This window comes from Pleuronectes platessa, chromosome 3 (genome assembly GCF_947347685.1).
Source record: "Pleuronectes platessa chromosome 3, fPlePla1.1, whole genome shotgun sequence".
In the NCBI taxonomy this organism is placed as follows: Eukaryota; Metazoa; Chordata; class Actinopteri; order Pleuronectiformes; family Pleuronectidae; genus Pleuronectes; species Pleuronectes platessa.
In genome coordinates this window covers 25,745,642-25,770,321 of record NC_070628.1, presented here as the reverse complement: position 1 = coordinate 25,770,321, position 24,680 = coordinate 25,745,642, and the positions used below count along the sequence as shown (strand labels likewise).

Below are 24,680 nucleotides of genomic sequence, written 5' to 3'. Positions count from 1 at the left end.
CATAATCATATGCTTACAGGCTTCAAGTGGTTTTTAATATGTAATTGTTATAAAATTACCGTTTATTTAACACGTCTAATGAACAGATTGAAGCAAGTTAACCACAGAGTTGTGTGTTTGGTTGTGACTCGATTTTAATTTTAATAAGTTAATATCAATACGCTACATGTGTAAGCTGCATGTGATAGTAACTATGTTTCATAAATGTGCTCCATTCCCATTGCCACCTCGCTTATTTAGCCTTTTATGGCATTTTAGAGTGAATTAGATATGATTATAATCTCCACACACCAGTGTTGTAAACAGTTCTCATTAATTATATAATTATTAGGGATGAGCGGGTACAGCATTATCTGTATCTGTATCTGTTAACCATATGAATTATCTGTATCCGGATCCGTACTCGGAGTGGGTGTGATTTAACCCGGACATGGGCTGGATTTAACCCGGAAGTAGGCCGGGTTGTCTTGAAACGGGCGGGGCTTTAACCAGTATGTTATTTTAAGCATGCAATTGATATGGGTTGATCAGAAATTGTTATATTTATTGCTGATTAGAAAACTATTACAGGACAGCATCAGCATTGAGCTTCAGATTGTTGTGCAATAGTAGTAGTAGATTTGACGTTGGCTAATTATTAATAATCATGAGAAATGATTATTAAAGTAGAAATTATTTGTTAAAAATAATTAAAAATTATAAAGCTAGTAATTAAGAATAGTAAAATAATCAATTAGAAATGATACGGTTATCAATTAATAATGGTTAAATAATTAATGAAAACAATAAAATTATCAATTAAGAATAATACAAATCTGTAATTAATGCTTATCGTAGCGGGGCACCACCCTGGTTACAGGGACCAACGAGTCAAACTATAGTTATCAGTCTCAAGTGATAAAAGTTAAATTAATAATCTCAATATTTAATATTAATGATTATATAATAAACAATGAAGGGTTTTAAGTTCGAGCACAGGCTATAGTAATCCAGCTGTATTCACATACACATGTACAAATAATCACAGAAATACAAATACTTTAATTACAAAAGTATTTATTAAAAAGGGGAAATAAAGTTAATGTTATTTCAATGATTCTTCATTTAACAAAACCAATATTTCAACGATGGCAACAGCAGCAGCAGCACTTATCACAATGGTCACACAGGTAATACTGGGTATCTACTGGTGTGTGTGTGCGTGGTCGTGTGTGTCTGCCTGTCTGTGTCTCTATGTGTGTGTGTGGGTGTGTGTGTCTAAAGAGAAAGGGGAGTGGCTATGGCGTAATGACGAGATCACGTGGTGACGAAGTCTGGCCAGGATCAGGATGTTACGTTCACGTACTTTCAAGATGGAGGTTTATGAATGAAGCCACGTTGCGAAAAGCAAAATGGCTGCCGGTCACTGAACTTAACAAAGGGGATCTTTAGACAAAGGGATTTCTTATCTCCTGGTTCTGGCGCCGAATGGCGTCGAGATGTATCAAGGCTCCTTAAATCTAGAATTTTCTATGCCACATGAAATATGTAAGTGTAGGTCGGGACGTGTGTAAAAACAGGTTTAGGAGAAAAGAGAGAGAGAGGGAGAGATAGAGAGATCAGGAAAGCTCTCAAAACATCGTCAGAGACAAACTTCCGGCGAAGCGGGCAGTCCAGTTACGTGAGATGTATCTTTTAACAGATGTAAATCTCCGCACAATATCTCTGACGGTAACACTTTAAAAAGGGAAGTGCCGGCTTATTACGCGCGCTTCTCAGAACATAGTAAACAAAGGAACCGGATGTGACGTCTCCAGTTCGCAACGCGTTACACGGCTAAAAACAGATCAGCGATCTACAAACAAACACTCAAATAAACATGACACGCTAAGTATTTAAACTAGTCTCTGTCCAGACAATAAAGCCTCTTACTGTGACCTTCGCGGTGTTGCTTGCGCGTGTCGCGCGGATTTTCGGGAAGTCCAGTGAATCTCGTGTTGTGTTCCTCGGGGTACATGCGGTCAGCGAATCCTCGGAATTAGGTGAGTGAAGTCCTGGCCTCTTAAGCGGGGCTCCGCTGGGTCTCGTGGTTGCAACGGAGGTCAGCGCTGGGCCGAATAGAGCGAACTTCTCTTGCTCTTGGAACGGAATTCGGCCTCGTCTCTTCTGCAGGGATGATCAGCTGTGGCGCAGTTGTGGGGATCGTGAAAAAGAAAGTCTGTGATCTCGGCCTGCGAGTGGACTTCAAGTGGCGATCTCTTTCAAGTTAAAATAACAAAAAGTCCTATCAAAATAAAACGTCGACTGAATTAAAGAAATAAAAGAAAATGGAATTAAAACAAACGTCTGTAGTTGCTCCCTAAAATTACCTCTGGATCAACTAACTGGAAAGGTCAGCTCTATCTTCAGGGAATCGGGAATGGGCCGCGATTATTGATGAGCAGCCCCTCTTATTAACCTGTGGAGGCCCAGCCTCCTTGAGGTGTGGTTCTGAGATGGTGCTGGCTTTAAGCCAATTGAGTGTCAGAGGTCAGATCAGAGTGGGAACGGCCAGGAGCAGAGCAGGGGTTTCTGGGGAAACCCCAGGGATGAAGTTACTACCAGAGGAGATGCTATCTCCATGCTTGATCTTAGCTGGAGACTTTAGAGCTGGTTTCATCTTGGCTCACAGGCCTTACTTTTACGACTCATTGTGTGGATCCCACCACATGGCCAGTTCAGCAGGGACTCTTGCCCAACAAGATCAATGATTTTGATCACAATAGTAAATGAACTATTTACAGAACAAGTTTTGCAACAATGAATACAACACATGCTGTTGCAATTATGAAGTGAAATGTAATGTAAAGTGTTTTCATACTCAACATGACTTTCTTTTTTAACTTTGAAATTTTTTTATGATTTTTTTATTTTTATTTATTCTTTATTTATTTCCACTGTGTGTGTGTGTGTGTGTGTGTGTGTGTGTGTGTGTGTGTGTGTTAGAGCCAACTGACGGTTTAAAAAAAGAAAAACTCCAAAGAGAGAGAGAGAGAGAGAGAGAGAGACGCTAGAGAGTAGTCAGACACTCAATGCGTGAAGTAAAAAAAAAAAAATAAGTAAGTACAAACTGAAATAAAAACAAACTTCAAGCTGAAGAAACCCTAAACGTTAACGGAAAAGACCCGCGAACATGAGTGACTGAGAGACAGAGAGCTGTTCTTTGAGTGAGTGAGCAGAGCGGTGTGTGAAGGGGAGGAGCGCTGTGACGCTGTGTGAGGATTTTCATTCAGTCCGAGCACAGATATTGACTCGTATTACTCGTATAATACTCGCGCTCGGCAAAAGTGCTTTATCCGTACCGGATACTCGTTTCAGCCGAGTATCCGGCTCATCTCTAATAATTATGTTTTCATACTGAGGGAAGTGGAGAGACTTGATGTGGACTGTTATCAACAGCTCTCTGGGAGATTATCACCTTGAATATTACAGATGAGGTAGAAATACATTTGATCTATTTGTACTATGTTTTATTTCTTTCATTACATTTAATTTGGCTGACACTTTGATCCAAACTTACTTACAATATGTGCATTCAACTATGAGGGTACAAACCCAGAGCCCAGTAAATCGGTTCTGTCTGAAATCTGTGGTGCTGAACACAGAATAAACTGTAAGAACCATTCTTTGCTGGAACATACACAACATAATACATTCTTTTATAGTGAGTTTCTTCTTTTCATTACATGAAGCCCTGCAGCACCAGATCTGTCCTCAGCAGCAACATGGTGGAGATCGGCAGCTTCAGGCTGGTCAATACGAGGACGACCTGCACCAGCTTCATCGGCCCAACACTTCATGTTTTCTCCCTCAACTAAAGATGGCCTGCAACTGTTTAGAGTTGGCAATCATTGCTAAGTGTCATGGATAATAGAGTTAATTTCTATATTCATTAGGGTTGGTTAAAAAAAGTATTATCTTTTACAATCTGATTTGATACACTTTAGATAAAAACCCAGTGTTTTATTTTTCTAATTCCCCATAACAGACAAAACATGGTCAGCAAAGCTGTGTCCTTCAGGCTCATCCGTCCCCAATAAAATGACAGGAAACATGAAAGTATGGCATTAGTGTAGAGGAAGTGTTACTTATGAACAAAGTTTCTGTCCTAAAAATTCTGTGGATATTCAACTCTGTATTTGAGATATACGGTGCACTACCAAGACAATGCAGTATGGAGTTCTTCCACATTATCTTTGCTTTGATTGTTTGTTAGGTATGAAAACAAGTCTGTACCTGGAGTCAGTGCATAAGTGATGCCACTTAATGTTCAGTCTTGTTGGAATCCAGTTCTGTCTCTTCATGTTGATCACCCACAGGTCTAGCCTCTCAGGATCACCTAGAAGAAAAATGTCAATAACTTCAGTCTTTTTAGATATCCCAGTTCACATAATCCATCTGTTGCATTGCCTCTTTTTGTGTTATTATGGGCCTATTTGTTACACTTATATTTGAAGTTATTTCATATTCATATAGTTACTATTTCATGCCCTTTTCACGTTTCTAACACAAGTGAGGTAAGTTTAATAGAGTTTGAAAGTGGACAATTATGGAACACAAACTTAGTATTAACTGAAATCACAGATGACACATCAAGTGAAACAAATGTATATAAATATAATAACTTATTATTATCATCTACCCTTGCCAGATGTATGTAGCCTTAACATTAACAAATAGGGTTAGCCTCGATAAAAAACTCATGCTAAAGAGATAATATAACATCATTTAAGCTTTCATTCCTGTGACCACGCTTACATATGTAGGTAGTAGTTTTATGTGACGCACCAACATTGATCGCTGTAACTAATAATCCCCATTTCTACATTGAAGCACTTCTTCACTTTGTCTAGAATGCGCACCAGTTTACTGTGACTAGCATTTACGCTCCATAAAGCAGCATCAGGACCGCTGTGCTGCTCAACGGCGAACCTACAGTCTATGCGGCGAACACAAGCTTGAACAACATTAGCTTAATCTCGACATAAGCTAACAAGCCATGCATCGTGAGCATCGCTACCTGCTAAATATTGCTACGGTTTTAATATATAAATTAAATAAAAATCGATTTTCACTCACCGGAAGAACTTGACAACATAGTTGTGAGATGGTCTGTTAGTACAATGAACTGAACAGCAAGCCATGGTTTGCGTTGAGTGCATCGACGGGGATCCGCCGACATGAACCGATGAGTGGGCCGAGCAGCTTGCAGGTGGCTTGCGGGGAGCTAACGAGCGGCTAGTGACTTTTTTAGGGTATTTTAACATTGGAGTCAATGGGACTTTCTATTTCTTGGAGCCAGGCGTAGCGGCTTCCCATGGAACTGCAGTTTTTTTACACTTCCCTTTTGGCCTCATCGCTCAACCCCTTGGGTTTGCCAAGCTTAGCAATTTTATGAGCAACTACATACGATGCCTCTAGACACTGCTTGGAGACAGTGCTATGCTTGGAGATGGTGGATTGTTGTTGCTGGAGGCCATCACGTTTACCGTTTAAAGAAGTCCACAGGCTTCTCTTTCAAGTCGGGGTGTTTGGTGTCGAGGTGCCTTTTTAATTTGCATGGCTTCATGCTGTCATTTGCCAGCACCTCGGCACACAAAACACACTGAGGACGTTGCTCAGTCGTGCCAGTGACGGTGAAACCAAACTGCAAATGGCTCTCGTCATATTTGCGAAGCTTTGGCTTCTTCGCAACTGGCGCATCGGTTGCCTGACTTTTACGAATCAGAAACCTGTCCATGGTTGTGTTTGTTTGCTGATACAGTGTGTGTGATGTTAATAAAGTTGTAATTGCAACGTCGTGGTCTTGTGAGTGTGTTTGTATGTGTGGCTGTAAGCGACTTGCATACGAATAATGAATAAGGCTGTGCTAGGCAATGGTTCCTAACAAAACGAACAGTACACAATGTGGACAGGGAAAGCACAGAATAGTATTCAAGTGCTGGTGTTTTATTTGTTGCAACACGGTGGATGATTGAAGATATAAAGGTAGGTGTTAAGGAGAAAAGGGCTAGCTGCAGTTGGAAGAAGTTAGCTAGCTAGAAGGCTAGCTCTTGGGGCTATGACTTTCTAAAAAAGGCTGTGGAGCAAATTACTCCTTAGATTAGGATACGAATAGGCCTACTGCAATGGCAGGAAGGTATTACTAAGGAAGGAGTGAGTCTTTAAAAAGACTGTTTATAAAGCAATGAATATCTGAATAAAAGAGGAAACAAGAGCAATCGCACAAACTCTGCAGGGTGTCGTCTCAGTGAGGATGAGCGCTGACCATGCCTGCAGTTACTTTTATACTCGGAAGCTTACGTGCAACTCGGGTTCAAATGATAACACTCCTCTTTTGATTGGTGGATCAGGAACGAAACAGTTTTTGATTCGTTGTGTCAGTCCAGCCCCTTGCATTTCGCCACTGAGGGAGCTTTCACTAACCATTGACAGGTCGTCGGTCGTTTTTTTTTTTTCACCTCTGACATCAGCGCGCCCCCCACTTTGAGAACCACTGAGCTAGGGAGTATAAGGATCTATCATCCGTCAGGTGGCAGCTGTTGATGTTTAAATCCTTGCAGAGTTGAAGATCAAATTGTTTATCATTAGGCCTTTTATTATCATTCTTGGCAGAGGAGCTGTCAAAGATGTTCAACTTTACGTGTTTTGCGAGCTCACGGTAGTAATTGTATCTAGCCTCTGTGCTTGTGTAAAGGTAAGTTGCATTCACAATCCAACAAACGAATAGATCTTTTTCAGGCAGCTCAAATTCCTCATCTATTTGCTTCTTTACGGTAAGTTGCCAGCGAGAAGGGAGTATAAGGATCTATCATCTGTCGGGTGGCAGCTGTTGATGTTTGTTGATAATTAATCTACAGCACAATCAACTTGCATTGAATAATCTTGCCCTCACCTTTCCACGTGGCTGGATGTGTCCAATTCTGCTGATTCGTTTTTGTTTTTCAGATATAATTATATAGGAAATTCTGAGATAAGTTCTGATATAAATTAAAAAAAAATATTCCGAAAAACAGAGTTAAGTTTTTAAGGAAGCGTATAAGCGCCATGATGTTTAGCGTCGCTTCAAACTGTCAGACTGTCCTTCTGTATAAATAACAGTGAACTACTATAGTGAGGTTCCGTGTTTAGGCAATATGTCATTTTCATTTCAAATTGATGCAAAAGTTTCATTTTCACTTCTAAGTTGTTTGTAAGGGTCTATAGAACAATTTTGGTCCGAGGGCCAGACATGCCGGTCAAAAAATTGCCCTCTAGGGGGCGTTGTTGGCTCTGAACTGTCATCGCCAGGCACTAAACTTGACCTCGCCTCCGGCGATTTGACAAACGTGTTTGTTGATCCAGGATTTGAGAAGGAATAATTAGACACTTATACATGAAGTTCTGGAAATTGAACATTTATTGTAAAATAAAGAAATACTTACAGAGAGTCTCTGGGGTTCTGCCGGACACGTCACCAGGTTCACTGGATCATGTCGAGAAGAAGCCCAGTTCAATCCTAAGTCCACAGTATATATAATCAGACACAGGGTGGGCACAGAGGCGGTTCTTTTTCCCTGAGGGAATTCAGCCATTGGCCAGATGTACACTGTTTCCTCAAAGTGCAGTTTTTTGCAAGCACATCACTTTCAACTGACCAGGTGTCCCACTACTGTGGCCTTGGCAAACAGGGAGCTTGCTACAGTGGAGAGACCCAGCAGATTAAACATTTCAGGAGGATTTCATATCTTTTTCTCACCACGTTTCATGAAGCACCTCATTGTATTAGTTCTGGCTGATACAATGAATTTCCATCACACACTTTTCTCCGAATTGTATTTTGGGTCAGATTGGCATTCAGATTGATACCTGCTCTTTCAGTGGTCGTGCTCTGGGCCTGACCCTGCGTCTGAGTCAAAAAGATATACATCATTCCAAATATAAGAAACAGTTGTAGCATTATAGATTATATGGATTAAACAGCTAATATTTGTTCACAGGATATAGGTAAAATATAATCACAAAATACAGAGAAACATAGATGTCTCAACAGAACCTACCACCAGCCTTAATAAAATATGGTAGCTGTTATAATTCTTGATCAGAATATTTGATCTGAACATAATAAGTATGCATGGATTCAGGATCAGGAGTAGCTGTGACGCTCAGTCATTTATGTTTATGGTTTTCTATTTCCTGTTTTATTTTGTAGCCCCGCTGTCACTGTCTTGTTTCAGCTTCTCACTTCCTGTCGTTAATTGTCTTCTCAATCCTCATGTGTTTCACCTGGTGTAATTGCCCCGGCCTTCCTGCTTTGTATTTAAGCCTCTGTTTCCCTTTGTCTGGTGTCGGGTTGTACTAGTTGTTTTCTCCCCACGTCGTGAGAAATGGTTTGTTTGTTCCTGCGGTTTCGACCAGCTTCTCCTGCTTCCTCGTTCGTTGTTCTCAGTGCGCCTTGTCGCCAGTGTTACTTTTGTTAGTGTTCTTGTTTTGTTTTTGTCTTGTTAAAGACGTTTTTGAATATTAAATCCCCTTTTTGTTATAACCTCTGCATCCTGGGTCCAACTCCTCCTTCAAACCGTAACAGAACAACCCGACCAAACTATGGACCCAGCAGAGGTTAATTTATTTTTTGAACAAGTTTATTATTTTGAATTTTTGGTGTACGAGCTGGAGGATGGATCCTCAGACCCTGCGGAGACCCTGAGGGAGATCTTGGTGGTGGAGGCCTGGCTTAAAGATCGCCCTTGGGTGAGCCACACCGTGCCATACCTTCCGGAGGTGCAGGAGAGGTTGAGGAAGCTGCGCAGCCATGCAGACCCATCCTCTAACCCGTATTACGGAACCCGCCTGGCTTTTGGTGGACCCCGCAGCCTTCAGCAGAGGTCTGCAGTTGGTGGCAGAGGTGAGAGGACTAACCTCGCACCCGTAAAGCCAGCTCGCAGGCACCATCCCCCAGCCGTAGTCCTCTACGCTCAAAGTGGCGGAGTCTTTTGGGGACCCCGCAACCTCAAGGGGTTTCCTTTGGCGGATTGCGGACCTTGGAGAGAGGGGATCCCCAGCAGAAGCCAATCCCTCCAGCAGCATGCTCACAGGGACCAGCCACCTCCAGTCCCGACTGGGTCGCAGTCCCCCGTTCTGCGCCTGAGGCTCTCAGCTGATGTCTTGCGTTCTCCGACGCCAGTGGTCCTCACAGCGGCGTCTGCTCCAGCACCTGCTCCAGCACCTGGTCCAGTCGTTGCTCTGCGCCGGAGGCCCCCAGCTGATGTCTCTCGTTCTCGGACATCAGTGGTCCTCACAGCGGCGTCTGCTCCAGCATCGGCTCCAGTCCCAGCTCCGCGCCGGAGGCTCCAAGCTGATTTCTCTCGTTCACCGACGTCAGTGGTCCTCACAGCGGCGCCCGCTCCAGCACCTGCTTCGGTTCCAACTCCACGCCGGAGGCTCCCAGCTGATGTCTCTCGTTCACCGACGTCAGTGGTCCTCGCAGCGGCGTCTGCTCCAGCATCGGCTCCAGTCCCTGCTCCGCGCCGGAGGCTCTCGGCTGACGTCCTCTGTGTTTCGGCGTCGGAGATCCTCGCGGTGCCAGCTCTGCACCCAGCTTCGGTCCCTGCTCCCGTGCCTGCTCCGCGCCGGAGGCTCTCGGCTGACGTCCTCTGTGTTTCGGCGTCGGAGATCCTCGCTGTGCCGGCTCTGCACACAGCACCTGTGCCTGCTCCGCGCCGGAGGCTCTCTGCAGACGTCCCCTGTGTTTCGGCGTCGGAGATCCTCGCGGTGCCAGCTACAGTTCTTGCCCCACGTCCAGGGTTGAGGTCGGAGCTCTTGCCCTCTACCCCTGACTGGTCTTCGGTCCACCTGCCCGTGGAGCCCCCGTGCTGGGCTCTGGACCGCCCTCCTGAGCCTCAGAACTCTGTCCCGGAGCGGCCAAGGCGCCGCCCTCCTGGGGAGCTCCCGTGTTTGGCTCCTGACCGGCCTCCAGGTCGTCCAGCGGAGCCTCAGAACTCTGTCCCGGAGCGGCCAAGGCGCCGCCCTCCTGAGGAGCTCGCGTGTTTGGCTCCTGACCGGCCTCCAGGTCGTCCAGCAGAGCCCTTAAACTCTGTCCCGGAGCGGCCAAGGCGACGCCCTCATGAGGAGCTCCCGTGTTTGGCTCCTGACCGGCCTCCAGGTCGTCCAGCGGAGCCCTTGAACTCTGTCCCTGAGCGGCCACGGCACCGCCCCCAAGAGCCTCAGAACTCTGCTCTTGTGCGGCCACGGCGCCGTCCTCCCGAGCCTCTGCGCTCAGCCCCGAAGCGGCCACGGAGCCGTCGGGTTGAGACTTTGTCCCTGACCGGCCTCCGGGCCGTCCTCCTGAGGAGCCCCCGTGTTGCGTTCCTGTCCGGCCTCGGGGCCGTCCACCTGAGACATTATGCCAGGTTCCGAAGCGGCCACGGAGCCGTCGGTCAGAGAACCTGGGCACGTCCCGGAGTCCCTCCTCCGGTTCCCCCCTCCTCCCTCCCGATTCGGTGCTCGTTATGGACCGTCTGGGATCCGGACTTTGAGGGGGGGGTACTGTGACGCTCAGTCATTTATGTTTATGGTTTTCTATTTCCTGTTTTATTTTGTCTTCTCAATCCTCATGTGTTTCACCTGGTGTAATTGCCCCGGCCTTCCTGCTTTGTATTTAAGCCTCTGTTTCCCTTTGTCTGGTGTCGGGTTGTACTAGTTGTTTTCTCCCCACGTCGTGAGAAATGGTTTGTTTGTTCCTGCGGTTTCGACCAGCTTCTCCTGCTTCCTCGTTCGTTGTTCTCAGTGCGCCTTGTCGCCAGTGTTACTTTTGTTAGTGTTCTTGTTTTGTTTTTGTCTTGTTAAAGACGTTTTTGAATATTAAATCCCCTTTTTGTTATAACCTCTGCATCCTGGGTCCAACTCCTCCTTCAAACCGTAACAGTAGCAACTGATATCTTTATAATATGATCGATATAACCCATATGTATCATGTGAGGCAGGATTGGTCCACTGCTACCAGCTGCTTCTGTATGTGAGTTTATGCGTAGACATTATTGGTCCAGTCCAGACTTCTGTGTTGTAGGAAACTGAAAAAGTGAAATCCCAGTTCAATGGAAGGATGAGGTAGCAGTACGTGATGTGGGATTATGATCCAGGTTATCCAGGGCTGCAACTGTGAATATGCACTGACGCAAATTTGTATGAAAAAATATTTTTTGCGCTGTCCCTTGTTAGATCTCCAATAGTCTTTGCAAAGCTAGCTTCAATGCTGAGGACCTTCTTATATGACACGCTCAGATTATATTTGTGTAAGAGTTCAACCAGTTTGCAAATGCAGTTCGAGGGCCAGGAACACTGCAAGTGGAGGCTCATAATACAAGTTTGAGGAAAGAGAAGTCATATTTAGCATGGCCATCTGACTCACAGAGAGTATCTCCCGAGAATTCTCTTGTTCGGGTGATGATTTGGGTCCTGAAAGGAGATTACGGAAGAAATACTTCATACGTTGTGGAACAGATGATTTCTTCGCAGTCTTTGGGAAATGAACCATCACAGGTACTTTTTGCTTCTGTCAAATCCAGAAAGTGTTTGAGGACTGTTTTCTTTAGGCGTGTCCGGTTCACTGTCTTCTGGATTCCACGTTGTTCCAATCACTCCGTTATCATATCGGTCAGATCTTGTAATGCAAAGATGTTGCGACCTCCAGCAATTTCTTCCTGTATGAATTGGAGCAACTTATTTTCGGCTGTGACTTCAAAGTCTTCACTAGCTGTATCTCGTTTACAAATTGCATTGTAAGGACGTTTGAACCCTGTGTAGCAATTGCGATGATACTTTCTCTCAATAGTGACACGATCTCCCTCTGAAAGGAGTGCCACAATACGATCTTCCCCCAGTGCAACTGCCATGTCGTGTATCTGATGGGATAGTTCTACCTTCTGGAAAGAATAGTCTGCTCTATTTGTTTCATCACCACAGAAGATACATATTTTATGATTTACAGGTGTACCAGTTTCGCAGGATCTTCTTGTGGCAGGAGTCAATCCTTCAGAATAACGTTTTTTTGCATTGTCAAGTGTTGTTGGCTGGTAAAGCTTACGACACTTTCTTCATGTGGAAGTTCTAAATTTGGGTGGGGAGCAGCACCAATTGCTTGGAACTGACGTGCAAGGCTGATAAGATCTGTGTATGCTCCCTCTCTACGACTGACCATTGGATTAGCAACAGGGCAAACAAGTTTTTCCGTTGTTTGGTTTTGGCAAAGAATGCATAGCTGCCAATTCGTTGTCCCAGCCATCTCATAATACCTGTTCTCTTTCAACATTCGTTTCGGTATCTCACTATGGGACACGCCCTCCGAAGCAATTTTACACTCCGCCAGTCGTGACTGGCAGGCGGACGTGACGTCTGTCACTAGAGAAGGGACCTCCTACTCTATATAAGACCGGATGTCACGTCATCGCCTTTAGTCTAAAAACTCTTCTCGCTCCTAGAAAGCATTACCTCAGACAGCGTAGCTGAAAAGGCTAACAAAATTGTTCACAGGGCGAGCTAACCACTCGGTCGACGAGCGTTACCTTAAAACACTATAGCTGGCTGGGGCTAGTAGATTGTCACCATATTATCTACTCGCCGCTTCCAATTAAAAAGGAAGAGATGGCAACCATGGACCCGGCTCCTGTCCTCACCATGGGCAAGAGCAAGGTACCACCTAGGTTGTGCACGTGTGGAAACAAGATAGCGGGGGCAGATACCCACTCTGTATGTTCGGCGTGCCTCGGGCTGGAACACGCCCGAGAATCGCTAACATCCCCGGACACCTGTGAGCACTGTGCACGCCTATCAATAAAAACACGCCGACGCAGGCTAGCGCGCCAAGCTAGTCTGTCAGAGGTGGATCCTGTGATTGGGGTAACCTTCCCCAGTACACAGGATAGTGCGGAGGAAACCCAGGGAAACACCTTTCCCGTGGGTGCCAGCTGGGGCGATCAGCTTGATTGCCATGGCACCGCTACATGACTCCGACGAGTCCGAGATCGACCTAATGTCTGGTCAGGGCGGAGCAATCGGAGGTGACTCCGACTCACTGCAGTCTATCAGCCTCGGCTCCGAGGACGACGAGGTGGACGTGGAATCCGAGGATGGTTCATGCGGCCCGCCGGCTTCCAGCATGGACCTGCACGAAGTCTGTAGAAAAGCAGCGATGAAATTGGGAATGCATGGCCTGAAGCCCTCACCGAGACCACCATGTCCCGCTATGAGGGTAAAAGGATGCCCAGAGCAAAAGCTGACACCAAGCAGTTTTTGCCTGTGTTTCCCGAGTGCCTGGAGGAGGCGACACGGTCCTGGAGTAATCCACTCTCCGCCAAGAACCCCGTCCAGGGAGGGGCGATGTTGGATTGGGCTGATATGGAAGGGAAGGGTTTCTCCCACCTGCCCCCGGTCGAACCTTTACTGGCGACTCACCTCCACCCGACACGGAGTTCCACCATGACCTCAGCTGGCCCCACCCTGCCCTCTAAGGCAGATTGCCTCCAGTCGTCGCTGACGGAGAAGAGCTACAAGGCGGTGGCCACATCAGTGAAAGCTCTTAACGCCTCTTCGCTGTTGCTCGCCTACCAGGCGGAGTTGGAGGATGACATGGTGGTGTCACCTTCCACGGCAGTGTGGGACGAGCTGTGCGTGGTTATGGACCTCTGCCTGCGTCTGCACAGATGCGCTGTCCAGGCGTCGGGAACAGCCATGGCCGTTATGATCACTCAGGAGAGAGCTCGCTGGTTAAATCTATCGAGCCTCTCCCAAAAAGAAAAAGCCCAGCTCCTCGATGTTCCCGTGGACCCAAAAGGCTTATTCGGCCCGGCGTTAGCTACCATGCAAAAATGCTGGGAGGAGAAAAAGAGAGAGGGGGAAGCGCTCCAACTGTGCCTCCCCAGGAAGGCGCCGGCCGCTTCCCCAGCCGTACACCGGCAAACATTCACCCAAGCAGTGACACAGCCAGGTTCCCAATTCCCGAAACGTCAGACGCACCCTCAGGCGGGCGGTCGGGGCCAGACCAAAACAGCAGAGCTCAAGGGCGCCTGGGCGAAGAAACCTTTCGCTCCCAGCGTGACAGCAGGAGATCCAGCTGCCCACCCTGCCACTCTTGGGGCCAAGAAGAAGAGGCGCGGTACCTAGCGCACCTCCGCTAGTCGGGGGGGACAGGTTCAGCCAGACGCCTGCTTCCCTCCCGTCGGAACGGGTTCTGCTCCGAGGAGCTTGTCTCAGAACCCACAAAAGGCATGCAGAGGCCATGTCGGCACTCATAGTTCACGTGAAATCATCCGCCGCTCAGGCACTAGGGCCGCTGGCGGCCAGAACCCGACAGTGGCGAACCTGTGGGGTATCGGAGTGGGTAATGAAGACTGTGACCAGGGGCTACAGGCTTCAGTTTGTTTCCACTCCTCCCCGTTTCAACGGGATATTGCAGTCACAAGTGCAGGGCGAAAATGCGCATATCTTGCAGAACGAAATCACGGCTCTGCAGAACAAGGGGGCTGTTCAGGTGGTTCCACGAGAACAGAGCCAGAGTGGCTTCTATTCAAGGTACTTTCTGATCCCGAAGAAGGACGGAAGTTTACGCCCGATATTAGACCTGCGGGCCGTAAACACTTACATGAGACGGTACAAATTCAGAATGCTGACACATTCAGCGCTGATCCGTTTTGTGCGTCCAGGCGACTGGTTCACAGCCATAGACCTAAAAGTCGCATATTTTCACATCCCTATTTACCCTCCTCACAGGAAATATCTCAGGTTTGCCTTCCAGGGCATAACATACGAATACCGAGTGCTCCCGTTCGGTCTTTCATTAAGCCCACGGGTGTTTGTGAAATGCACCGAGGCAGCGGTGGCGCCCCTGAGGGAGGGGGGTATACGTATAGCGATGTATATAGACGACTGGCTCATCGCGGCACAGTCGCCCCAGCAAACTCAGGCCCACACCAGTCAGCTTATATCGCATCTGCCGGCTCTAGGTTTTGCGATAAATTGTGAAAAGAGTGTTCTGATTCCAACTCAGAGAATCACATTCATAGGACTGTTCCTCGATTCAGTCACGTTCAGAGCGCGTCTGTCCGCGGAAAGGATAAAAGCTTTCTAGGCTTGTCTGGCACTTTTTCGCTAAAATTCAGGTCGTGCCTCAGACTTTTAGGGCTGATGGCCTCAGCTCTGGTGGTCATTTCACTAGGTCGTTTACACATGAGACCAGTTCAGCGCTGGGTAGCATCGCTCAAACTGAACCCAACGCACCACCGCCATCGCCAGGTATTAGTATCCCTGGCCTGCGTCCACGCCCTGCGCCCATGGAGATGCACGGGTTTTCTGACCAAGGGCGTTGCCATGGGAACGGTCATGGCACGAAGGGTGATAAGAATAGATGCCTCTCTTGCGGGCTGGGGGGCCACGCACGAGGGGAGGACAGTGAGCGGAACTTGGAGCTTACTAATGAAGTTTGCGCACATAAATTGTCTGGAACTGTTGGCGGTATCTTTGGCACTGAAACATTTTCTGCCCCTTCTCAGAGGGCAACATGTTCTGGTCAGAACGGACAATACCATGGTGGTGGCATATATCAACAGACAGGGGGGGCTGCGCTCGCGTCATCTTCACACGTTGGCACACAGACTGATAGTGTGGAGCAGTTCTCACCTGTTGTCCCTCAGGGCGACACATGTGCCGGGCACACGGAACTGGGGAGCGAATTTGCTCTCCAGGGGCAGCCCTCGCTACAAGGATTGGAAACTCCACGGCGAGGTGGTAACGCAGATATGGAGAATATTCGGCCGGGCTCAGGTAGATCTCTTCGCATCAGAAGAAAACGCACAGTGTCCCATGTTCTACTCCCTGACCGGCCAGAACGCCCCGATGGGGGGGGGATGCGATAGCGCACGAGTGGCCACAGGTTCTACTGTACGCTTTCCCCCCGTTAGAGCTGATCACACCTACCCTGGCCAGAGTGCGGGAGAGGGGTCATGCCTTAATCCTTATAGCTCCCCGCTGGCAGGGAAAATACTGGCTAGCGGAGATATACCAGCTGTTGTGCGCTCGGCCGTGGCCGCTGCCTCTACGGAGGGATCTCCTGTCACAGGCTCACGGGGAGATTTTTCACCCTCATCCAGAGCGCATGGCGCTATGGGCTTGGGCCGTGAGAGGCTGAATCTGACCACAGCTGGACTTCCACAGAGTGTCATCAAAACCATTCAGAGCGCCAGGGCCCCTTCTACACGCATTGCATATGATGGCAAATGGCGTGTGTTTGAGGATTGGTGCGCCAAAGCAGGTGTGGAGGCTTTTCAGAGCCCTACAGCTGGCATTTTGACATTCCTACAGGAACTTTTGGACAAGGGTCTGGCTTTCTCCACGGTCAAAGTGTACTTAGCTGCTATTTCAGCATATCACATAGGCTTTGGTGGCCAAACGGCAGGACAGCATCCTCTCGTTTGCCAGTTCATGAAGGGCGCACGGCGGAAGCGGCCGGTGTCAAGGAGCTTAACCCCACCGTGGGATTTGACATTAGTGCTCGAAGCTCTATCGGGCGCACCTTTCGAGCCACTGCAGCAGGTGGAGCTTAAAATGCTCTCGTTTAAAACGGCTCTCTTACTGTCGCTGACATCTGCAAAGCGTATAAGCGACATTCATGCACTGTCAGTGAATCCGTCATGCATGCGTTTTTTTAGGGGGGATTTAAAAGTTTTTCTCAAACCAAATCCCGCGTTTGTGCCAAAGGTTTTTAACTCGGCATTAGCATATCGCCCTATTGAACTGTCAGCGTTCCATCCTCCACGCTGGAGCAGGGACGGCTGAATGTGCTCTGCCCGGTGCGCGCATTACGCGCTTATGTGGACCGCACATCTGGCTTCAGAAAATCAGAGCAGCTGTTTGTGTCCTGGGCTACGTCACACTTGGGGAAGCCTCTTATGAAGCAGCGTTTGTCATGCTGGATCGTGGAGGCAATTGCCACAGCCTATCATTGTGGAGGATTACAGCCCCCCATAGGTCTGCGCGCTCATTCCACTCGGGGAATGGCTGCGTCATGGGCACTGTTCCAAGGTGTGCCTGTTGAAGAGATATGTGAGGCGGCCAACTGGGCAACGCCTCATACCTTCACCAGATTTTACAATCTGGATGTCACTGTACCTACATGGTCTCATACAGTTCTGAGCGTGGGGTCAGTCTCAAATGTCCCTGTCTGACTGACGGATTGTTTCGTTGGTTATTGGTCTTTGAGATAAGCTTATCTGGCAATACGGGAGTCGCTATATCCCATAGTGAGATACCGAAACGAATGTTGAAAGAGAACTTGAGGTTAAGGAGTTAACCCCCGTTCTCTGAAACATGAGTGAGGTATCTCACCAGATCACCCTCCTTGCCTGGAGCGAGGAAGAGGTGTGCTTATTTTTTAGACTAAAGGCGATGACGTGACATCCGGTCTTATATAGAGTAGGAGGTCCCTCCTCTAGTGACAGACGTCACGTCCGCCTGCCAGTCACGACTGGCGGAGTGTAAAATTGCTTCTGGGGGACAGCGCGGAGGGCGTGTCCCATAGGGAGATACCTCACTCATGTTTCAGAGAACGGGGGTTAACTCCTTAACCTCAAGTTACATTTAGTCTTTCACCCTTTTAGGGTTGGTTCAGCAGTAGCAGTAAAAGAAGGAATACTTACTTTCAATGTTCAGTGCAACTTATGCAGTCACTTCATACAGTACAATGAGAACTTATTCCGTAAAGAGCCAAGTGGTTTAGCGAATTTTGATTACTGGGGGCATTACTGATGGAATTATTATATTCTTCAGGTATTTATTCATTCATCCTACATGGACTGAATGGACTTTCCAAATGAGGAACACAGACGAATGAACCTTAATCTATCCAAGCAGTAGAATAGAGAAAATAGTGAAATGAGGAATAGAAGATAAATAACTAAAGGGCATGAATTGTAAGATTGTAAAATATTCTTGACATACATCAAATTACTGTATATGAAATGGAATAAATAATAAACACCTTCCCTTAATCAAAATACTCAGGACACTCTCCAAAGTAACTATAGCTATTAAAATTATTTATTAAAAAAAAAGGTATGAAAATTGGTAGCCACCTTATTTTTTTGCCATACCATAATTTTTATAACTTCCATATTTGAGCAAAAGTTCATTCCCAACATAGTACTGACTTGCAATAGCAATAAAAAAGAATACATCATAGCAGATGTAAGAAAATTAAGACCTTTTAAAAAATATATATTTCCGATTTTGGCCATTTTAGAAAATTGGCCCAAAACCATTTTTTTTAAATCTAGTTTCTTGGCCCTCAGACCAAAATTGTTCTATAGACCATTATGTTCAATTTAGAAAACAAAACAAAACTTTTGCATCAATTTGAAATGACTGAGTGCCTAGGCACCCCACTACTAGAGACTAATGTTGCTCAGCGTTTTGTTCTGTTATTACTGTCAGGAGGCCTCAGCCGAAAAAGGACACGCGAGATAGTTATTGCTCGGGACAACACACCCGTTTACTTTCCCTCACACTTCAAAAAATTCTCTATTGACAGAACCCTCTTCCGTCAGAACCCCTTTCAAAACAAGAGTCCAAACCAACACCCTGTTTATAACAGGAACTCGACATCAACCTTCCATAATAAACCCACTTGATAAAATAGCTTACACTATCAAACAAAATATTTGATTTATGGACAAAAAGGAAAAGTATCCTTTATCTATCTGTAGCATATCCCCCGAAAGATGGTCGAGACCTTCAATTGATGTTTTCAGGTTTATTTGAAACTTCCCTTAACCACACCGTAAGAGCTTGTGCCTCTTCGGAGGGTCGCTAAAACATAAAACTTTTCCTTTGTGTAGTGGTTAAAAAGTGTAAGGTGACAGTTGAATGCCAATCGGGTTCACCACATACATCCAGAATAAACGGAACGGGAGGCTGATGATTCCAGAAATAGACAATTTATTAAATTCGTACAAATGGTGTTAAAAACTGATCAAACAGCACATGTGCAAAGGTTAAAAAGGGGGGAGTTGAAGGCTCCAGACCAGCAGCACAGCACACTTTAAGAATTGGATTTGATTATCATTGCAAGCAATATTATACACTGAAATAACAGAAGAGGGCCTCTAGTTTACGGAGCCAATAACTCACCAATATTCAATTGCCCAGTACCCATTAACCATATCGCACATTGCCCACAGAACAAATAACAAAATAAAATAAAACAAAGAAACCAGAAATCAAACCAATTAATTAAAGAAACTAAATCTAAACAAGGCCAAATAATCTAAATGAAATCTAAATGTGGGAAAAAACAGTGACCGTAAACATTCTGCCTGAAGGCAGCCCTATGAAACAAACATGTTGTATTAGGTCACACAGTTATTAAACAAGTTTATCAACATGTTTGAACACATTTACTAACATAAAACATATACCTTCAATTTATTTAAAAAAAAACAGAGACCCACGCTGTCCTTATTGTCTTAATGACAAGTACTAAAACCAAAACAGGAAAAGACAACTACACTTAATGTCACAGACAAAATAGTATAGACTCTGGATAAATGTTCCGCCGCATTACTTACAAGTATTGTTCCCATTAGTTTGTGAGTACACGCTGGTTCGAAGGGATTAACTGCGGTCCAGCCAGTCGACACTCTGCGTCTCTGTGGTCAAATCAGCCGACACAGAAATTCTACTGCGCACATCTACTGACATTAATGGTTAATACATCCAAAGCGCACAGAACGGTAACTGGAAGCCAGCCACTGGGTCATTTTATGAATATAATTTTGATTATAGCAATTAATAGATTTTACAAAATAAAAGTCACACATTTTTAGCTTCAAGTAACTAATTTCTGGATATTTAAAAACACTCAATAATTCCAGAGTGAGACTGATATACCTGTGATCACATACTGAATATCAAATATTTTTATTATATAAAGTAATGTCCAGCATATGTACAATCAGCGTAAACATTATGCTCTGAAAATACTTTTTGGACAGCATTTCGCGACCCCCCCCCCCCCCTGTGTCTCGAGACACCCGGGGGGGGTCATAATTTCTGCTCTACAAGATGTCTCCCCACCAAATGGTGTTGGCGAGTTAATTTTAAATCAAAACAGTGTAAAGCAGGTGTAAAGCACAGGCTTGTACCTTTCGTATCTTTTAGGCAGAAGAGTCTTGTCGAGGTCGGTGTTGAATGAATTCTCAGCGGACTCAGTACTTACAAGTATAATATTTATTACACCTTGTAGCTCCAGGTATACAGTATACAGGTCAGACGGACACCATGGTATGCCCGGAGAAATCACAAAGGCCAGATAGTGAAAATCTGGCTCGCCTCCGCCAGGCAAGCCCTTTTAAAGAGGAGTTGTTTACCACAGAACTATAGATAAAATGACGTAGCACATAGGGTCTATGCCTAAATTTGGACATGTTTTTAGTAACTTCAAGTTGAAGTCTCCCGCCAAATCTTTGATCCTTCCTTAGCAGGTCAGATACTTTACGATAGGTCAAAGATCATTCCAAAGAGGGGGACAAATGACCCTAACACATGGAATAGCACTTACAAAGCCTGAGAACCTCAAAAACAAGTAACTCAGAATCATAGCATGCCTTCATGATATGTGACCATGTTATAAAGTTCCAGTAGCTGAAATATACGACATCCCTTAGAGTTGTAAAATTATAGTTGATTTTAATGTAAGTGTGCAGATACTCAGCTGGATCCATGCAACTGATGCTCCACCTAATCATTAGCACAACCCTACTCAATAGAAAACCTAAGGAAGTCAGGGTAGAAACTGGAAGTTCACTTGTCTTTAAAAAATTATAAAATAAGGTACCTGTAAACAAAGCAAAAATAAACATGACATAATCATCCAAATTACCCCAATAGAATCGGTAAAACCTATTTTTAGATTTGAATATTTATTTATTTGTTTAGATGTATTCAAAACAACTCAAAGTGACTCAAAACACCCCAGCTATATATTAATATCAACGGTTACCATGTGAATTATATTAATTCATTAAATCATTACTCTATAAATGTCAAAGCAATCACACAAATCAAAAGTATATGTTCTAGTTTATAGTCTGTCAAATGATGTTCTCACTGTAGTTTTCATGGAAAGTACCACTCATAAAGATCATTGACAACATGGTATTCTTTGTACTTTGAGATGTGGTCACAGGCGAGGCAGACGGGATGAATGAATTCATTGCTCAAGGTCAAAAGATGAGGAGTGACTTCATAATACTTTCTCCACTCAAAGTAACTCATGTATGCTTCATGGTCCTTGTCCAGGCATTGCAGATACTCTGCCATACCTTTGGCGTCAGGGAAATCATTTACGTGAATGAAGGAACTATTGGGAAGGAACTGCTCGTAGTTTTCCCTTGGTGGACCCAGAACTACAGGGACGGTCCCTACTGCGAGGGGTCCGTTGACCTTCTCCGTCGCAAGGGTTGGGTAATAGTCTTCAGGTTTCAACGGGTGCCCATTATAAGCAGCACCATAGACATCAACCTTTATGTGTTGGGACAGTACTGTGTAATATTTCTCTCTCGTAGCTGTTCCAGTAATTGGGTAGTGGTTACTAACAACCCAACAAACCAGTTTGTCTTTCTTGGGCAGAACAAATTCCTCCTTGGTCTCTGTTTGCCTGATTTTCACCTCATCTCTCACTGTGATGTCAGCATCTCGTCTGTAGCCCATTGTTAAGTTGAACAGATTTTCCAGACCTGGTGTTTTCCCCGTGTTCGTCGGAGATTCCTGATCAAACCAAATCCACTTCTGAAAATGTGGACGTGGCTCCTTGGGCATGTTTTCCAAATGCCAGCTTATTGCTTTATGGTGGAAGATGACTCCCTCTGCTTGGCTGTACAATGACCTGTCATCAGTCAGAATGCAGTCATCAATGTTGAAGTGGCTTGAGCAAATTTGGAAATCAAACTTCACATCAAAAGGCCAGAACCAGAGCAGAACGATGGGCTTTTCAGTTGACCCTGTGGCTTCATAATTTTTTTCATCAGCTACTGTAGACATAGTCTGACACACGGGAGATGGAGCCTCTAAGTATACAAATAAAGAAATAACCCAGCAGATAAGGCCAACGATAGCTAAGTTTACCAGGAACAGCGTTTTACTGGAAGATCCTCTCATCTGTGGAAGAAAAAATAAACTATTGTCACTTTGATAACAACATCATGACTTCAATGGACCATTTGACTATACAATCAGCTTTGCACCTGTATCTAGGCACAACAGGCCTGATAAGCTTCAGATTTTCAAGCTTCACATTTAAGCAGTGTGCATGGGGCTGAATTAAGAAGCATATATTTCCAACCAATTATTGTTAAAAAAACTTCAGGAATAGATTAGACTGTAGGATTCATTGAATTTGATTGCATAATTTGATTGAATAATATGTATGTGCTTTGCTGCCTATCACTATTGTTGCATATCAGGTGGTTTGCTGCATCCCAGATGCTTTAATTTGTATATACTTTGCAGCCTAATGAAATTGTTGTATATCAGGTGGTTTGCTGGGTTTAAAGTGTTCAATTTTGATTTTGTTTTATTTGTTGCCATGTGCTCGCAGGAAATTCAAGTTCACTAGGTATATTCCCTACAGCCAGGCTGCCTTTGAGGGGAACGGCCTCATGGTGACGGATGCAAGGTCTGCACCTAGCAGACCTACATTACATACATTAGCTTCACTAGGTAGTATATTCTCCTGCAGGCCAATGCACCTACGGAGAATGGCCACATCGTGGTGGTGATGGCGCACGAATAGAAGATACTGATCCATAACGTCAGGCTCCACATTTGTTCGGTTCTAATAGTAATGGCTCATCACTTCCATCATATCTATTTAATCATATGGGGGGGGAGTGACTAAGTCGGAGCGTAGATTTGAGGAACACTAACCGGTTCTATTGTTGCAACAAATATTTGAACGTGAAACCGACAAACTTTAATCTATAGTAATGTCTCTCATAATGTGGCCAGTGACTCAACACCCCCCTCCCCCCTCTCTTATGACTTCTCAGTAGGAAACATCCCTTGTACACATGTAAAATAGTGGCACGTTGTAAGAACAATAAATGTATTTCCATTTGTCCATTCTTGCTTTAAAACAGAGCTTCAAACACAACGAGGAGAGTTAATTATCCTAAATAAATACACATTACTACGATCCCTAATTTAATTAAATTAGATCTTCGATTTCCAACAGGATTGCTGACAGCTCATGATGACATAAACTGACTCTGGCTATTTATGAAATAAATGGAAGTAAAAAACGAAATATTCCGAAGTCCTTTTTTTTTTTATTTTTTTTTTTTTATTTTAAATATGTTTATTGAAGTTTTCAGTTTTTAGAACAGACAGTGCATACAAACACATATAACATACAGAACAAAGCACATCAAAATTAGTAGCCGCGGTCCATGGTCAAAACATAAATATTAAGTAAAAGGATCAGAAGTTTTGTCAAGTGAATGTCAGAGTACAATAAAAAAGAAAAATACACATACATATGCATAGTAAAGCACTATAGAGCGGCCTACCCATTAAAGAATCCTAGTACAGGGTCCCAAATCTTATCAAACACATCTCCTCTATCATCGTTATAGTATCTCAGTCGCTCCAAATGCAGTGTGTTAGACATTTCTCCTAACCACAGGTCGTATGTAGGCACAGAGTCCAACTTCCACACACGTAATATCAATTTCTTGGCAAGCACCATCCCAAATTCAATAGCCTTCTTCTCGTATTTATTAATAAAAGACAAGGGACTTGTAGCTCCCAGAATTGCCACAAGTGGGTTAGGTTCCAAACGTTTCCCAAAAGCCTCAGAGAAGCCCGAAGTTCTTTTTAAGAAAAACTGATCAAAATATATATATAGATATTTCTCATGATTATAAATTCCAGTCGGATTGATCTATTATTCAATATTCACTTGATAAGAGGTTTATGTGTATATGAGGTGGATATATTACAGAAAAAGTCAATCCTCTTATTCTTAAGAAGAATTAGGATTTTCCCAACTGAATAAAAACATGTTCTTACCTTTCCTGTGTAGTGCACAATTTGATACTGGCAGGCTTTTGTGATAAGATCATGCATCTCGGTCTGATAGGGGTCCTTTCCTACTAACCCAACAAGTAAAGCCAGTTATACTGTGTTGGGCCAGAGCCCAGCGGGGGGCCGCCAGACACTGGAGCCGAGAGGAACAAAGGGTTGTTAAACTTTGGGCGGGAAACATCCTCCTGCAGGCTCAAGAATCTCCCCCTGGTGGTGGAGAAATGTCCTGGGGTTTTCCCAGAAACCCCCGCTCAGTTCCAAGCCCCGCCCACTCAGATCCATTTCTGACACTCAATTGGCTTAAAGCCAGCATCATCCTATGACCAACTCCTCAAGGAGGAGGACCTCTCAGGTAGAACAAAACCACTGAGACCCCAATAATCGCTGCCATTTTTACCCTGCTCTGAAGACAACACCAGGCCCCCTTCGGGGCCTCTCAGCTGATTCAGTTGCTAACGGGGGCAACCTTAACTTTTAGTTTATCAACCAGAGTTATTTTATTTTCATTTCTTTTATTTCTTTATTCAGTCGACGGTTTTATTTTCAAAAGGACTTTT

The 24,680-nt window shown here is 45.0% G+C and overlaps 1 protein-coding gene across 1 annotated transcript; it reads right to left on the bottom strand.

Annotated features, from left to right (window-relative positions):
* Positions 1 to 20,253: 20,253 nt before the first annotated feature.
* On the bottom strand, positions 20,254 to 24,195 carry LOC128432941 (4-galactosyl-N-acetylglucosaminide 3-alpha-L-fucosyltransferase 9-like). Its single transcript, XM_053417745.1, has 2 exons — positions 24,109 to 24,195; positions 20,254 to 22,197 (listed from the first exon to the last, which is right to left on the bottom strand). Exons 1-2 carry the CDS (start codon positions 24,163 to 24,165, stop codon positions 21,157 to 21,159), a joined length of 1,098 nt encoding a protein of 365 aa, XP_053273720.1. The 5' UTR covers positions 24,166 to 24,195; the 3' UTR covers positions 20,254 to 21,156.
* Positions 24,196 to 24,680: the final 485 nt, after the last annotated feature.